Genomic DNA, 16,802 nt, shown 5'->3' with positions numbered 1-16,802 from the left:
GTTGGGCAAGTGGGGCAGGAGTGAGGGTGTCCTCAAGGTGCTTACCCAGTTCCCGACTCCACTGCACATCAGCTTCCCAGTGGCTCCCTGAGCTGTGACACAGTTGCTGGTGTTGATGAAACATCACATTTTTCCAAGCCATTTGCTCTTCTTCTTCCTCGTTTTCATCCAAGTCTTGTGCTGGCATTTTCTTGTTAAATGAGCTTTAATAAAATGATGGCTTTTTAACACCGACTTTTCCATCAGAGCCCTGGGAACTTGGACACCCTATGCTGCTTGTAAGGCCAAGCACAGCGTGTTCCAGACACCACAAACCAAAAGCAGCTTTCCCACACTGGGGCAGTTTGATTTGCACACTGGACTCACTCCTTGAGGTCCCCATAGCCCAGGACCCGTCTGAGCTCAGCCCCATCGGGAGCAGGGCAGTGCCTGCCTCAAGGCTGATGCTCCCACACCACTCCCCAGCCACGGCTGATGTGCCAGTGTCACCAGTGCGGCTTGTGCAGCACTGGGGGTGCCTGGGGGCTGTGGGTTTAAGAGCCGAGGTGACTGTGGGCTCTCCAGAGCCACAGACTGCACAAATGAGCCATCTTCCCAGAAGTGTTGCAGTGCTTTCAGGGAACTGTCTTGCAATCCTGCCCTGACCTCCAGCTGAAGCCTCCTGCTGCCTTTAATGGCTCTGTCTGCATGCACCTTCCACATCGTGTGCTGCCATCTCCTGCATGCCACTTGCCCATGAGCAATGAGACTGAGCTGAGCTCTTAGGCAGAAGCTGTTCCCTGTGAGGGTGCTGAGGCGCTGGCACAGGGTGCCCAGAGAAGCTGTGGCTGCCCCATCCCTGGCAGTGTTCAAGGCCAGGTTGGACACAGGGGCTTGGAGCAGCTGCTCCAGTGGAAGGTGTCCCTGCCTGTGGCAGGGGTTGGAGCTGGAGGAGCTTTAAGGTCCCTTCAACACAAACCAGGCTGGGATTCATCCAGACCTGCAGGATATGGTGAATCCACTGATGGACCTATCACCTCCTCCATCCTATCCATGCCACCAACCCAACAGAAACTGCATCCCCAGACAGCTCTAAGCAGCAGATCCAAGCTTGGTAGTTTCCCCTCACTGTTGCCATGTGATCCCTGATGGAGCAGCAGCCTGCTCTGGGGAACCTGCTTCTAAAGGGATTCAGCAAAAGGAGGATGTTTAACCCAGACCATACAATGTGTGGCCAGCTCTGTCCTATGGAAGCACAACAGCATCCTCACCAGAGCAGTGCGTGCCTGCCTGCAGCACACATGGGAAGCACAGCTGCCATCCCTGCTCTGATTATTCACACACACACCATAGCCCCAGCTCAGCTGCTGAGGTTTCCATGCAGTGGAGGCATCAAACTGGTTGGGGTGTAATTGGCACTGGTTGCCAAAACCCAGCCCCTACTTCACACCATGTGTGTGCCTGTGTTGCCTTGTTCCTATGGGACTGATGGTACACACGTGCAGGTGGCAGTACGCAACAGAGCTGCTTTGTGGATGGTCTGGAACCTGGATTTCCAAGGTCAGAGCATGATTCAATGCAGTTTAGCAGCTCCATTGCAGTCACCTGCTTGTGCAGCCCCTTGGCCAATGCTGAGATGCAGACCTGTGCTTACACTGAGCAGGGTCTGCAGGCAGGGTGCTGCTGTCAGACAGGAACATATCCGAGCACCCAAATTGGGTGCTGGCTGCTGGACCAAGTGGAGCATCCTTCCTGCTGTCATACAATCACAGAACCAACCAGGCTGGAAAAGCCCTTTAAGCTCATCCAGTCCAACCATTCCCAGCAGTGCCAAGGCCACCCCTAACCCATGGCACTGAGGCCTCGTCTCCACGCTGTGTGAACACTTGCAGGGATGGTGCCTGCAGCCCTGCCCTGGGCAGCCTGTTCCAATGCCTGAGCACCTGTGGGGCAGGAATTGTTCCTCAGCTCCATCTAAACCTGCCCTGGTGCAGCTGGAGGCCGTTTCCTCTTGTCCCATCCCTTGTTCCTTGGGAGCAGAGACGGAACCGGTGGTGGCTGCTTCACGCAGTGCAGAGCTGTTGAATTCCTCGCTGTTGAGCAGATTAACGGGTCCAAGTTGGCTGTAAACACATTCAGATGAAATATATCCAGAATAGCTGCAAACACTCCCATCTCCTTGGCCTGGCTCTTCCAGCCTCATCTCTGGGGCCGTGGCGTCACTGACGCACTCATAAACCCATCAAACACCGGCCAGGCTCTGGGAAGCATGGATCTGCTGCAGCCCCATCCCAGTGCCTGCTAGAGCTGGGTAAACATCTGCATGTTCAACTGAATATGAGGTTTTCAGTCTGTCCTCGTGGCACCTCCTGCCGTCCATCTGGCCATGAGCGTGGGTCAAAGGGGTATGAGTGCTGGGGCTGTTATCACTTCCTCCATCTCCTTCCCCTGTGAGGACATCCTGGCATCATCTGCCTTCACCTACAAGGGCCCTGACATTTGTTCCCTTCCCAGCAGCTTCCTGTTTGGGATATTGCTTTGTCTCAGCTTCCTCTCCTACTTGTGCCACTGAAACTAAGTGTCCTGGGAACACGCAGTGAATGAGGTGCTGCACGCTGCTCTTTGTGCTGCCAGCATCCTCCACAGCACACTGCATCCCACACGCTCGTGGGGCAGCCCAGCAAACAGCTACAGCAGCCTCATAGATGCCTGCGGATGCCTCACAGACACCTTGCTCTCCATCTCCCAGGCTGCAGCTTGCTTACTTGTGAGGAGAATCCACACTGGATTAAACCACAGGAATCACAGAACCATGGAATGGTTTGGGTGGAAGGGACCTTAAAGCTCATCCAGTCCCAACCCCCTGTCACAGGCAGGGACCCCTTCCCCTAGAGCAGGGTGCTCCAAACCTTCTTTTGCTCTTTATCTACAGCATGGGTACATGTGAAACTAACCCAGGCCCTGCTCCTGCAGCCATAGCAGGAACCTCAGCACATACACCTGCATGCAAACCTGAGCTGCTGGGAGGAGATGGGATGGGGCACAAGCAGCTCCTCCTGTCACCCAGGGCTGCACAAGGTGAGCCACCACCTCACTGAGCCTTTGCCCTGAGCCCAAACCCTCCCATCCCTGCCCTGAAGCGATGGTTTCATCACAGCCTGTTTGTGGCACCCTTTCCCTGCTGCTCCCACTGCCCTTGGTGGCCTCCTGCCATCACCCTGCTGTGACCTGGGTGCTCAGCAGGGTGCAGGATGGGGCAGACTCTTGACACTCAGTGCTGCTCTTCGCTCCCTGACCTTCCAGCAGTTACTAATGCCAGGAGGCCTGCATCTCTCACCCCACAGCAGCTCACTTTCTTTAAGAGCTTTGGGGCATTCTTTACGTGCTTAAGAGCATTGCCACATGCTGCTTGGAAATCCACATCAAGCCTGCTTAATTGGATCACCTTTATCTCCATGCTTACCATTTGCCTGCAAGGTAAAACCATGCCCTGTAATGCTAACACTTCCCAGCTATGGCACAGTGGTAACTATATGGGTGGCTGCTGACCCTCTCTGAACCATGGCTTGCTTCAATGGGAAGTGTTAAACCTGGCTTTGTGTTGAGCAGTTTAATCCTGGTCAGCCATCACCCGTCGGGAGCTGTGATCCAGGATGGAAGCAGCATCCCCTCAGTGCAGCAGCAGGGACCGGGACACCAGCAGCTTGGTCACAGGCAGATGGTTGACCATGAAACCTCTGTTTCCATGAAGCCTCTTGGATGTCCCTCCTGCCCTCGTTGTGCACAGTGGCAAAGGGAGGCAATGAGCAGTGCTGGTTCTGGTGCATAGCAATGATCAGGGCTCATGTGAAAAAGCACTGCCTCCATGCACAAAGGAAATGAGGTGTTGAAGTAGGTTACAGTTCCTAAACACAAACTGATGTAACAACGTTAGAAACAAAGATCTGAGGGTGATATGATTTACAGATGGCAGAAAAATACATTAAAGGCTGAAGGAAGTGGATCCCAAACCATGCCAAAATGAATGGTTGCCTTTTGGTCCGTGAAGCTGGTCCCTGAGCATCCGGGGTTGCAACGTTCAGCTCTGTGGTCCAGTCACCTCACTGGGTGCAGAAGCTCCAGCAACCCAAACTGAGACCAGTATCTAGAGTGATGCTGCTGATGGGGCTCTGCTGTCCAAGCAGCAGGGCTGGGATCAATGTGGTGGCTTTTGTCCTTCACCAAGTTGAGTGATTCCTTATGAGGAAGCTGTTAAAGAGTGGGAACACAGATGAGCCTTGCCAGGAGCATCGTTAAGATGTAGACCTTTGCATCCCAGCGCTCCGAGATTTTCCAGATCACTTGCTTCCAAGCAGGATGCATAAAACATAATGCCAGGGTTTCTCTCTGCTCTAACGATCAGCATTCCGTGCCAGACAGGGTGTGTTGGTGACCCTGTGTGAACCCTGTGTGCATGAACTGCTCCCATTACCGTACAGGGCTGCCTGGATCTGCTCCCTGGGGCTCATCAGCCCTGCACGTGTGGGGAGCCACTCTTGTCCCCCATGGTACCACAGGGGTCCCGGCCAGTGGCTGCAGTGGTGGCATCCAGATCCTGAATGGGCAGAGGGCTGGAGCAGCTCTGCTCTGGAGCCAGGCTGAGAGAGCTGGGCTGGGGCAGCCTGGACAAGAGAAGGCTCCTGAAGGGGAGACCTGAGAGCAGCTCCAGTGCCTAAAGGGGCTGCAGGAAAGCTGGAGAGGGGCTTGGGACAAGGGCCTGTAGGGACAGGCCAAGGGGAAGGGCTTGAACCTGCCAGAACAGGGGAGACTGAGCTGAGCTCTTAGGAAGCAGAATTGGAACTGGATGAGCTTTAAGTCCCTTCCAATCCAAACCAGGCTGGGATACTATGACCAGGACCCCACTGCAGCAAGAACAGCCATGCCCAGGCTGAGTGACAGCCAGCGGGGTCCCAGGCAGATGCTCCTGTGGCCTGGGGTATGATTCAGCTCCTGCTCACACCCATCCTGGTGATACACGAGGTGAGGGAGGATGAGCACTCACAGCATCTCCATGGCTTCCTCCCCAGAAGCTCCAGGTCCCTCTTGTGCTGCTGCCCCAGAGCTGGATCAGGGCTGCAGGGGGGGTCTCCCCAGAGCACAGCAGAGGGGCAGGATCCCCTCCCTGAGCTGCTGCTCACGCTCTGGGGGTGCAGCCCAGCACATGGGGGTTCTGGGCTCAAGCACTCACTGAAGTCAGGTTATGGAGAGCTTCTCATTGACCAACATCCCCAAGTCCATCTCCTCAGGCTGCTCCATCCAGTCTCCTCCAGCCCTGGGGCAGAACCTTGGCCTTGTAAGAAGGAAAGCAGAACAGAAGTGCTCTGACCTGGCCTCAGTCCTATTTTCCATATGGGAAGGGATGGGGGAACTGACTCGAACAAGGGCTGTAAGGAAAACTTTCCAGGGCAGAGAAAGCAGGGAGCGGAAGGAAGGAGCCGCAGTTACAGACTCACACAGGGACTTCCTTGGGTTAGAGCACAGGCTGGAGCCAGGCCTGTGAGTCACTGTGCTGATGTGAGACACGCTGCTGCCCTGCTGCAAGCTCTGCTTCGGCACACACAGAACCGAGGAGAAACAGGAGCTGCAAGAGCTGCTATAGACACCTCTCCCTTTGCAACCTGCAAACCAAAGACTTCCCCTGAGCTGCTGCGAGAGGAGAATCCCCATCCACCCACTGCTGCTGCGGGTGCTTTGTGTGGAGCAGGAAATACCCACGGATCCCACCAGATGGACAAGGATACCCCAGCTTCTGCTGGGAACAGCCCTCAAAGGCAGAGCCACCACTGAGGAAGGAAGGAGCTGTGAACAGCAGATCGGTGCTCAGTGCTCTGAGCGCAGAGCAGCCTGGGGAGGCTCTGCCCTCCCCTCTGGCACAAGCACTCCTTGGAGCTGTTTTTCCCCAACCTGCTATCTCACACACAGAACCGGCAGAGCTGGCACGAAGGCTTCCATCCCCTGAACCAGCGCCAAGTGCGAGGGCGACTCAGTGCTGCAGACGCCTGTTTCCTGGCAGATTCCAAGTCCTTTGCTCAACTGGTAGGCTGGGGGGGCAGGAGCTGCCTGCAGCAGCCTGGGAACGGTGGCTTCAAACGATCCTGTGTTTAACTGCAGCTCAGGACACAGGAGATCAACGTTTTCAAACAGAGGGGTAAGAGCCAGACACAGCCAAGTGATGCTGGGCATGGAGATGAAGGGCCACCAGCTTCCAGCTGGACCAGGAGGGGTTGGCGAGCTCAACACCTCCCTGTGCTCAGTCACCCTTCTGCTGCCCAGATCTGGAGGTTTCAACTCTGTTGGCTCCCAGGGGTTTGAAGACATAGGACTGGAGCCAGAAAAAAGCTGAGTGCTGGATGCCAGAGAGGGGCTCTTCATCAGGGACTGCAGTGACAGGACAAGGGGTGATGGGTTCAGACTGAAACAGGGGAAGCTCAGGTTGGAGATAAGGCAGAAGCTGTTCCCTGTGAGGGTGCTGAGGCGCTGGCACAGGGTGCCCAGAGAAGCTGTGGCTGCCCCATCCCTGGCAGTGCTCAAGGCCAGGTTGGACACAGGGGCTTGGAGCAGCTGCTCCAGTGGAAGGTGTCCCTGCCTGTGGCAGGGGTTGGAACTTAAGGTCCCTTCCAACTCAAACCAGTCTGGGATTCATCCAGACCTGCTTTTACAGGTCCCTAAGCCCCATCCAACACTGTCAGGGATGGGGCAGCCACAGCTTCTCTGGGCACCCTGTGCCAGCGCCTCAGCACCCTCACAGGGAACAGCTTCTGCCTCAGAGCTCAGCTCAGTCTCCCCTGTTCTGGCAGGTTCAAGCCATTCCCCTTGGCCTGTCCCTACATCCCTTGTCCCAAGCCCCTCTCCAGCTTTCCTGCAGCCCCTTTAGGCACTGGAGCTGCTCTCAGGTCTCCCCTTCAGGAGCCTTCTCTTGTCCAGGCTGCTCCAGCCCAGCTCTCCCAGCCTGGCTCCAGAGCAGAGCTGCTCCAGCCCTCTCCCATCTCTCGGCACATAACCCACAGCAACATCTACCCTAGATCCTAACTATACATGGCCCTTCTACCAGCTCAGTATTTCCCCTAACATTGCAATCCAGCCCATCCAGGCATTGCTTCCACTCTAAGACTGTGAACAGAGAACTAAGTGGTCCAGGAAGGCAGGAGCTGGTGTTTGTTATCACCCTAGGGAAGGTTACTAAGAAGACACTGGTCTGGAGCAGAGGTGTGTGGGACAATCCAGCTCTCCGGAGGCCTGAAAGGCTGCTCTTGCTCTGTGGAAAACAGATGGTCCCCAGGAAACTGGTGCTTGTCAAATGCAGTCAGCCCTGTGGCTGATCCCTGCAGAGCACACTCATGATGTACCACACGCAGCTCTGAGGGAGGGACACAATCCCACCCACTCCACACAACCTAGGAGGGGGTTTTGGAAACCACAAGACAATGAGAAACCTGCGAAGACCAGAGAACAAGCAGCACAAGCTCTCCACCATGCCCTGCAAGCTGCCTTCTCTGCCTCCTGCCCTCCAGGTGCACTTCTCCATCCCTGAGTGTGCTGTTCGTTAACAAGAGGAGCAAACTTCATCCTCCTTCGTGCTTGGATGTCTTCACCTTCTTCAGCTCTCACCTCCCCTCAATTTAAGCACAAGGATGGTGCCTTTCTCAGGAGACAAGTAGATAAAGGGATAAGGATCAGGTGTAGGGAGAAAACCTTCACTTGGTCCAAGTTTTAGTCATATCCTGGGCTGCTGGGAGCCACTGGCAGCAACAGCAGCTGCAGGAGGTGCCCTTAGTGCACAATGCCATCCAAGGCTCTCCTCTCCAGTGCAGTGCCCAACCTCCATAACATGAGCAGGGCAAGCTGGGGCTGACGTTCAGATGTCAAGATCCAACATGGCCTCAAAGAAACACAAGCAGATAGTGGTAAGGGAGCAAGCAGGAACCAGCCAGGAGGTGGGGAGATACTGGGAGATGTCTGACCCAACCACAACCCCCTGCTGTCCCGAGCCTGGGTCCTGCAGGGAATTCCAGCACAGCAGTGTTTGCTTCCCAGCTCTGAGGACCACAGAATCACGGGAAGGTTTAGGTTGGAAAGGACCTTAAGATCATCCAGTTCCAACCTCCCATAAAGGATGCCAGCCTGAGAGCAACAGGGTGGAAGATGGGACATAGCCAGCTCCTCTATGTGGCCTCTGCCAGCCTAAAGGGAGAAAAAGGAGCATGAATAGTGACCCAAGAGATGGGTGTGATCAAGGTGCCTCCTGCTCTCATTGAAGCTGTTCTTAGGCACTAACTTGGATAATGGTCAGCTCCAGCTTCCATGTTCTTTCAGGTTTCAGATGTTCCTCAGTTGGCTGTTCTTCCAAGGTTAAGAAGCATCGGAAAACTTTTGTATGGTTCACAAAAGACAGCACTGACATTTTGGGGTGTCAGATTGGGATCATCTCCAATAGGGAATGGTGCTGCCTTCAGCTGTCCCCATGAAAATGCACTGGAGTTTTGTGAAATTCGGTGTTTGGAAGAAGGAAAAGCCTCACCTTTCCCAAAGCCACCCATGGATATGACCAGCTGAAGCCCACAGCCTGCAGCCAGGACACGTTTTGGGATGCTTCCTATAGGGCAGGCCGAGCAGGGAACACAACCCAAGCCAAAAGGGATCAGCATCACCCACAGGAAGCAAGTCAATGAGTTAGATGTGATCTGCAATGATTTCACATGGCTTCTAGTTCCTCTGCAGCAGCAGTGTGGTGCTTCACTGTACACATGGACAGGAGATATTCTGTTAAGTCATTTTACCAGTGGTGGAAACAAGTTCATATTTCTATTAGCATTTACCAAAACAAGACAATCTGAGTGTTGTGTGAAAGTGTGTTTATTCCCAAGCTAAAGTTCTCCCATGAAACAATGTATCTGAACAGCAGCATTGGTCTTTACACAGATCTCCAACAGCCTTCTGGGCTCAAGGACTGGGGGTCTTGAACCATCTCAACAGAGCATTAGAGACCCTCTTGTCAGAGGTGTCAGAAAGGGGAGGGAGATGACAGAAACCAGACAGGTTGCCAGTGGCACAACTGAAGACATTGTGCCTGCTACAAGAGAAAGAGGTGTCAAGATGCTTTGCAGGGAGCTTTATGCCTGCACAAAGATCTCACAGATCACCCTGCTCTCTGCAGGCTGCTTGCCAAGGAGCAGCTGCCCCTGTCAGGAGAGAACTGCATTATTCCTGCAGACAGAAAGCAGGGCTGTTGGATTTAATAATCTGCTGGGCTGCTTCCAGGGACTGAAGTGGCTGAGAGGTCACGTTAGTGATGTGCTCCTTTGCAGCCTGAAGCCCTCGCACCAGCTCCAGTGTGCACGTTTGGTCCCAGCTTAACACTCTAGAGGGGTTTACCTCCTTCCTCCTGCCTCAGCCTCTTGGAGAGATGCTCACTGACGGCCAGGAGGGGGTTGGCTCTGTAGCTGGGATTGGCGATGACCTCCTGAAACCGAGCCACTTCTTCCTCCCTGAGGAAAGAGAAAGAACACACAAGTGCTGAGTGCCTCATGCACAAGGAACCGAGCAGGTAAGAGCAGCACTCATAAAGCAGTGGGCTTCTGTAGAGTCAGAACCACCTCGGAAAGAAACAGTGCAAGAAATAAAGCCCATTTACCCAAGGGCAAAGCTCAAATTGCTGCCAGCTTCCCAGGAGCCAGAGACTTGATCTCATGCCACAAAGACAGAAACAATCCCAGCAGTGTCCAGCATCACTTAGAAATGATGGGTTTTAGAGCTTTTCCCTAGTAAATCAGGAACAAGAGGCTGGGTAACACTGTTTGCAACACTAAGTGAGCCACCATGGGAGCAGCACGACAGAACTGCCTCTGCATGCTTGGTCAATGGCTGGTTGCTGGGGAAATGGCCTTGCCTTAAAAAGCAAGCAAGCAGGGAGGAGTAAGAACAGAGTGCGAGTGCATAAACCAGTAAGGCACATCCACTGCAGCCTCCCATCTCCCTCTCACAGCCCACCAGGCAGGTACCCAGCTCCATATCCTCAGGGGTTGCTGTGGATCAGCAGTGTGCTCTCCAGCTTGGAGCTAAGTTCATTCCCTTCAACACCAGCCCTGCCCCTGTCATTGGAACACAGAGAGAAGCCAAACCTGACACTCAGGTTGGGGCAGTTGGGGCAGTGAGGTGAGGCTCAGGGAACCTCCAGTCCTACCTAACATCCTGGGAAAGCAAACTCAAGACCTTCCTCCCAGTTTTTGCCCTCCCAAGCAGCACAGACTTCCCAGATCACTCCGGTAGGATACTCAGTCCCTCTGCCCCATTCTGTGTGGAGGAGAGGAGGAGGGCACACAAGGGACCATCTTGCTGAGACAAAAGGTTGTGGTGGTTGCCTATTCTATTGCAGATCTGTATAGAATCATGGAATAGTCAAGGTTGGAAAGGACCTTAAGATCATCCAGTTCCAACCCCCCTGCCATGGGCAGGGACACCTCACACTAAACCATGGCACCCAAGGCTCTGTCCAGCCTGGCCTTGAACACTGCCAGGGATGGAGCATTCACAGCTTCCTGGGCAACCCATTCCAGTGCCTCAACACCCTCACAGTAAAGATCTTCCTCCTTAGATCCAATCTAAACTTCCCCTGTTTAAGTTGTAACCCGTTACCCCTTGTCCTATCAATAGAGTCCCTAATGAAGAGTCCCTCCCCAGCATCCTTATAGGCCCCCTAATACCAGTCCCTCCTCAAGCAGTGTTCCTCACCCGTAAGTCCTGGCACAGTGAGACCCACTGGTGACACTCAAGGCCATGACCCTTGGGTTTCTGCAAGAAGCCAAGGAAGGACTCATCCAGAAAGGCAGAACTGAACAAGAAAAGCAGCCCAGGATTGGCACTGCCCAGCTCTACACAGAGAAGGGTATTCAGAGAGTGTGCTGGATGGAGAGCAGTGCTGGGGTCTGGAGGCTGTTCCCCACAGTCTCAGTTTGAAGTTGAATGGCTCAAACCTGACAGAATTCTTAGAAACAAGGCCCACAGAAAGCAAACACTGCCAGGTCCCAGTGCCCAGCCCCAGGGGTGCTGTGCTGAGGGGAAATGAAGCCAGTATGATGCCAGTATAGGATATTCAGCAGATTATACAGTGGAATAAGGAGTTGCCAGACCAAGTCCAGGAGTCTTTCCAAAGCATTTAGTGGTATATTATAGAAGAAAAGGTTTGGCAGATACCAATGGCCAGCTGTACTCCTAAGGGACATGTCAGTCAGCATCCCAGATCAGCTGTAGCTCCTGATGCTGTGCAGAGTTCCAGGAGCACCACCACAGGAGGCTTTCCTGAGTGGTATCAGCTAGAGCTACGTGGGCCTGGTGTCATAAGACTCATCCACAGCTGGATATTGCAGCTCCAACTCAGCAAGCCAAGGCAAGGGATGCACCACTGGCCTGATAACCACATTGTCTGTGCCACGCAGAGGGCACAGCACTGACATACTGACTTGGTACAGACAGAACTTACAACTGTGGCCAGGAGGAACAAGACAGCTGGGGGGGTTTGTCCTGACAGCCCATACCCAGGAGGCCCCAGCCATCACTTTCTTTTCCTGAGAGAGTGAAAGTGAACACTGAAAGAAGCAAGTGCAGCTTCTGCTGCTCCCTTAGCTTAAGTTTTACATGAGACTGAAGCAGAAACAGGCTGAATCCATTTAGAACTGACCAAGTCTAATAGAGACTAAGCCAGAAGGACACCCACAAACATCCTGCAACATGGAAAGGGGTTCAAAAACCAAAGCTGTCACCTCTTCTAAGGTCTTCAGGGCTGCAAGCCTGAAACACTGGAACTGGTTGCCTAGAGAGGTTGTGTGATCTCCATCCTTGGAGATATTCAAGAGGTGTGAGTGTAGACCTGGACCATGAGCTCTACATGACCCTGGTGGGCAAGGGGATTAGACCCGATGTCCTCGACAGGTCCTTTCCAGTCTCAACCATTCCATAATGCTCAGCAGGGACTGGACACTACTGACAGGGTACTTACAAGAGCTGGCACTTCTGAGCTTGATTCATCAGACAGAAGTCTGCTGGCACTGCCTTGGCTTTCACGTGGCTGTGGAAAGAACAAACCAAGTGAGTGCTACAGAAGAATGTTAGGTTAGCAATTGCTGTGGAGATGGGAAGAGTCTGGGGATTGTCCTGTATGGAAATTGTCCTGAAAGGCAATTACTTCACTAGGCAGCCAGTAATGGAGATTGACACAGATCGACCACAACTTAGGAGTCAGGACTGAGCAGGCAGGAGGTAAAGTAAAATCAGATCACTTACTCCTAGCCCTGGTCATTAGCTCTCTGTGCCCGGATCGCTTTCTGCTTATCACTAACCTCCAGGTCAAACTGATACTGTTGCTTAGAGAAAAGATGCCATTGAACTTCCCCTCACCACCTCTGTACGTCTCATGTTCCCTGCTAGCACTGCAGAGCGCCAGCATTGGCACACATCAGGTATACACAGTGCCACAGTTGCTCAGCAAGAAGAAACTTCCAGCCCTGCTTCAGTGGGACCACTGGGGTATCAGCTGTCACATTTAAGATCATAGGATCATAGAAACCCAGCCTGGTTTGTGTTGGAAGGGACCTTAAAGCTCATCCAGCTCCAACCCCTGCCACAGGCAGGGACCCCTTCCACTGGAGCAGCTGCTCCAAGCCCCTGTGTCCAACCTGGCCTTGAGCACTGCCAGGGATGGGGCAGCCACAGCTTCTCTGGGCACCCTGTGCCAGTGTCCATACATCAAACCCAGGCCTCTCCAATCTAGATGCCATGTATAAGTGTCTCATACGAGCCCAGGCAGATGACCCTCAGCCCAGCACAGTGTGTCCCAGCCTCAAAGCTCCCTTCCCATCCAGAGAAATGGATGTCAGCCAGGGTGAGCAGCACAGAGCCTGTGCAGGAAAGGGCAAATCATGCTGCTCCTGTACCCTTCAGAGCCCTTGAGGTGACCTTGGCATTGCCTGAGTGCTCACAGGGAACAAGAGCACACAGAGCTCCAGGGGTTTGAGCAGCTCCCATCACACTGCTGTGCCCACTGGGACTGCAAGACACAGAAGGAGCAGGAAGCATCTCTGCTGTCCTCATGTCCATTAACTGCTCAGCACAAGAACAGCCTGTCCCAGTTTGCCTGCAATGCCTCCCAGAAGCACAGAGAAATCCCTTCTCCAGCTGGATGGCAACCCATAGTCACCATGACAGTCCCTTCTTGAAGGCTTTCCAGTTCCACTCAAGAGCTCTGCCTCACTGGTCTAGCAGGTTCAAAAGGCTCTGCCTGAATACCCCCACCAAGCCACCAGGATGCTGCCTTTCACTTGGACCATGTTAGTAGCCCTGTTTCATTACACTTCATTGCCTTCATTCATTATAAAACAGAATAAAACCTTCACTGTAATGCTCTCTTACCCAGCAGGAGATCAAATTCCTGGAGAATCTAATCTTTTATTAATAATGCTGACAAATCACCAGAGTATTACCCTGCATTTATGTAATGATTCAAATCCTATAAAAGCCTCCTCTGATTATCTCAAACGCCGATGCACTCTCATCCTCATGCAGTCCAGGAAGCCAGCAAAGGGGGAAGAACAGCCCCATACCTCCTCTGTGTACCAAGGGCTACTCTTTGGTAGGCATGCCACAGGCAATGCCAATCTGCCACCTCCACTGTGCCCACATCAACTGGTGATGGGCAGTCCTGAAGTTCTCAGTCAGGGCTGGGCTTCTCTCTTGTGTTGTACCACAGGCCCACTGGGCTTCCTAGACAGCCAGACTGAAACCAGAGCCAGAGCCTGAGCTCAGGCTTCCAAAGGGAGAGAAGGGCTCCCACAGCAGGTCTGTTTCTGGAGAGCTGCTCTGAGGATGGCAGGCTGGAGATCCATGCAAGAGCACTGAACGCTTCCAAATGTGCCACACATCCTCTGCCATGAAGGGTACTACAGAAGAGGAGAGCTGGAAGGACTGGTTTGGCCAGTGTTCTGCCTCGAAGCATCCTGCTGCAGATGGACAGACACAGATAAGACCAAGGCAAGCAAATAGCTGCACCCTTTCCACCACCTGAAGCTTGTTCCAGATGCATTTCATAGACATGCAGTGACCTTCCATGGAGCAATCCTCACTGGTTCATCATGTCAGGTTCATCACAGGCTTCCCTCAGCCACCACATCCTGCAGCAAGGAGCTCTGCAGAGCACTGAGACTTCTGCTTGCCTCCTTGCTAGCTATATTCCCTGGGCTTTATTTCTCATATTGGAAAAGAAGATGAACAAGTTACTTCCCAACCACATCACACTTGATACACCAGACTATTACATTCCCAAGCTCTTTGCCTCTATCTCCTGGCTGGGCTGAGGACTCCCCAGCTCATTCAGTCACACCAAACTGTGTCAGATCCTGCACTGTCATCCTTGTCAGCCGGCTCTGAGTCTTTCCAGCTCTACTCTGCCTTGTGAGCTGGTCCTGAACTGCAGCCACAGGGTATTTTGTACTGCATGAAGCAACCACTCAGAAAAGGAATTCCCAAAGGAAGGACCCTACCTGTCCTCCTTCCCCTAAATGTACTTGGAGCAAGCCACTATCCTAGACAGGAGAGGCTCAGGCAACAAGGGGACTGGAATGATGAAGGGGAATGACTTCTGATCACCACCTGGAGTCAGAGGCCACATGTGGTTGTGGCACATGGCCACAGAAAGAGGGCAAAGCCACCTCTTTAGGCTCAGGCTGTGCCCTGGCCCAGAACTCCATCCAACCAACCTCTGCGTGCACTTCTGCTGCTCGTTCCCACTGGAAGAGAGGGCTCAGGCAGACTGAAGGGCTGCAGAAAGGGAAAAATGCTATTCAAAGAATGGAAAGCCATGTTAAGGAAGGAAATATTTTCCCATGTTTAGATGCAAGGTTCAGAGCTGCTGTGTGTCTGAGGAGTGGCTCAGGAAGCTGCTAACTCAGCCATGCTCTGCAGGTCGCAGCCCCACCTGGGTTAGAGTTCATTGTTGGGGAACTGAGCAAGTCACAGGAAGGATCCTGGCATCTCCAGCCTGGACCTACAAGCAAAGCAGCGGATGTTTTGCCAGACAGCCTTTTTCTTGGCTGCTCTCTAAGCCAAATGCTTGCTTATTAACGTCAAAACAAGGTTCTAGTTCCAACCCTAGTGAGCAAGTGGGAATGAGGTACATGGGATTGTGTGGCACACAGAGCACTTGCATTGTGCACTAGGAGATGGAAAAGCTGCTCTAACACTGACTGGATGGTGAGGCAGAGCACTGCAGACAGGCTGAGAGCTGGGCTGGGGCAGCCTGGACAAGAGAAGGCTCCTGAAGGGGAGACCTGAGAGCAGCTCCAGTGCCTAAAGGGGCTGCAGGAAAGCTGGAGAGGGGCTTGGGACAAGGGCCTGTAGGGACAGGCCAAGGGGAATGGCTTGAACCTGCCAGAACAGGGGAGACTGAGCTGAGCTCTTAGGCAGAAGGTGTTCCCTGTGAGGCTGCTGAGGCGCTGGCACAGGGTGCCCAGAGAAGCTGTGGCTGCCCCATCCCTGGCAGTGCTCAAGGCCAGGTTGGACACAGGGGCTTGGAGCAGCTGCTCTAGTGGAAGGGGTCCCTGCCTGTGGCAGGGGTTGGAGCTGGAGGAGCTTTAAGGTCCCTTCCAACACAAACCATTCCATGACTAAAAAAGAGAAAACATAAGGGCAGCCAGAACCCACCCTGCAGCTGGCTGGGATGGCTGACATGTGGGTGTTAGAGATCAGAAATAGCCCTTCTCTTCCAGTAGAAGAAAGGGAACAGAAACACCATCTTTCTATTCTCGTCCAGGATCACCCTGCAAGCCAACAGAGTGAACAAGGAGTCTGGCCAGAGTGTTAATCTCTGCTCAAAGGGCTTGAACTGCCACAGAAGCAAGGCTGGAAGTTCTGCCAAGCCGTCCCTGAGCAGTACAACTCTGCTTTTAGCTGTAGATTCACAAGACACATTTCAGCTTTTTCCTTGCAGCAAGTGAAGCATGGAAAGGGGTGAAATGGCTTTTATAACAAGGCCTGTTCCCTTGACCATTGGCACTGAGCTTGCCCTGGCTGCAGCAACCAGCCAAGCTGAAGGACACTCCATCCTGCAAGGAGAAGGGAAACACACAGCCCATCCCTAAATGGCACATACCTCTTGGGTGGCTTCCTGCCCCTGCCACTGGTGGTCAGGTCAGAGAGCTCAGGCAGGGCTTCCATCAGGGGCTGCATGTCTCCCACCACCGGGGTTGCCTTCCGCTTCGCTTCGGCCTTCTGCTTCTGCTTGGCTAACTTCACACTCTCTATTTCTGAAGCAGAAACAGGACATTAGGGGAGGAAGGGGAAGCGTTTGCAAGAGATAACCCTTGAGCTAAGGAATTAATCGGCTGCTTCACCCCCAACAGAAAAACAAGCCAGGATTCATTTAACCCAGGGAAAGACTGAAGAATAATGCAGCTGGGTAATTCCTTCCCTTGTGCTTGCTTCTAACTATATGTCTGTAGTGACATGTGCATGGGAAGTGAAATTCCCAGCTGGATTTTGTCTGTTTCCATCCCTTGCACACAGTGACACGGTGCAATAGTTGTGGGGTGGACAAAACCACGCTGACACCTTGCATGGAATTAGGAGAGAGAAACAAGAGGGGAAGGGACAAACCAAAGAGCTGCACATGCAGTGCTGAACTCACAGTCCCGTCTCTGCTTTGCTGCTGGCACCACACAATGGTCTCCCAGCACAGGCAGAGGAGATGGAGTTCACTGAAGTTGTTCACTTGGTTTGGAGCAAGTCAAGGTCTCACTTTC

The 16,802-nt window shown here is 53.3% G+C and overlaps 1 protein-coding gene across 1 annotated transcript in view; it reads right to left on the bottom strand.

Moving 5' to 3' along the window:
- Positions 1–8,853: 8,853 nt before the first annotated feature.
- Positions 8,854–16,802, bottom strand: part of SLX9 (SLX9 ribosome biogenesis factor) — a 46,714-nt gene continuing 38,765 nt past the window's right edge. Inside the window, exons 4-6 of the mRNA XM_034065538.1 lie at positions 16,154–16,307; positions 12,011–12,079; positions 8,854–9,503 (exon numbers count right to left, since the gene is read on the bottom strand). Of these exons, the coding sequence (XP_033921429.1) occupies positions 9,377–9,503; positions 12,011–12,079; positions 16,154–16,307 (350 nt within the window). The 3' untranslated portion in view covers positions 8,854–9,376. The remainder of the gene's footprint in view (positions 9,504–12,010; positions 12,080–16,153; positions 16,308–16,802) is intronic.

This window comes from Melopsittacus undulatus, chromosome 8 (assembly GCF_012275295.1).
Source record: "Melopsittacus undulatus isolate bMelUnd1 chromosome 8, bMelUnd1.mat.Z, whole genome shotgun sequence".
In the NCBI taxonomy this organism is placed as follows: Eukaryota; Metazoa; Chordata; class Aves; order Psittaciformes; family Psittaculidae; genus Melopsittacus; species Melopsittacus undulatus.
Note: the sequence above shows the minus strand (reverse complement) of the source record. Positions and strands in the feature narration are given on the sequence as shown.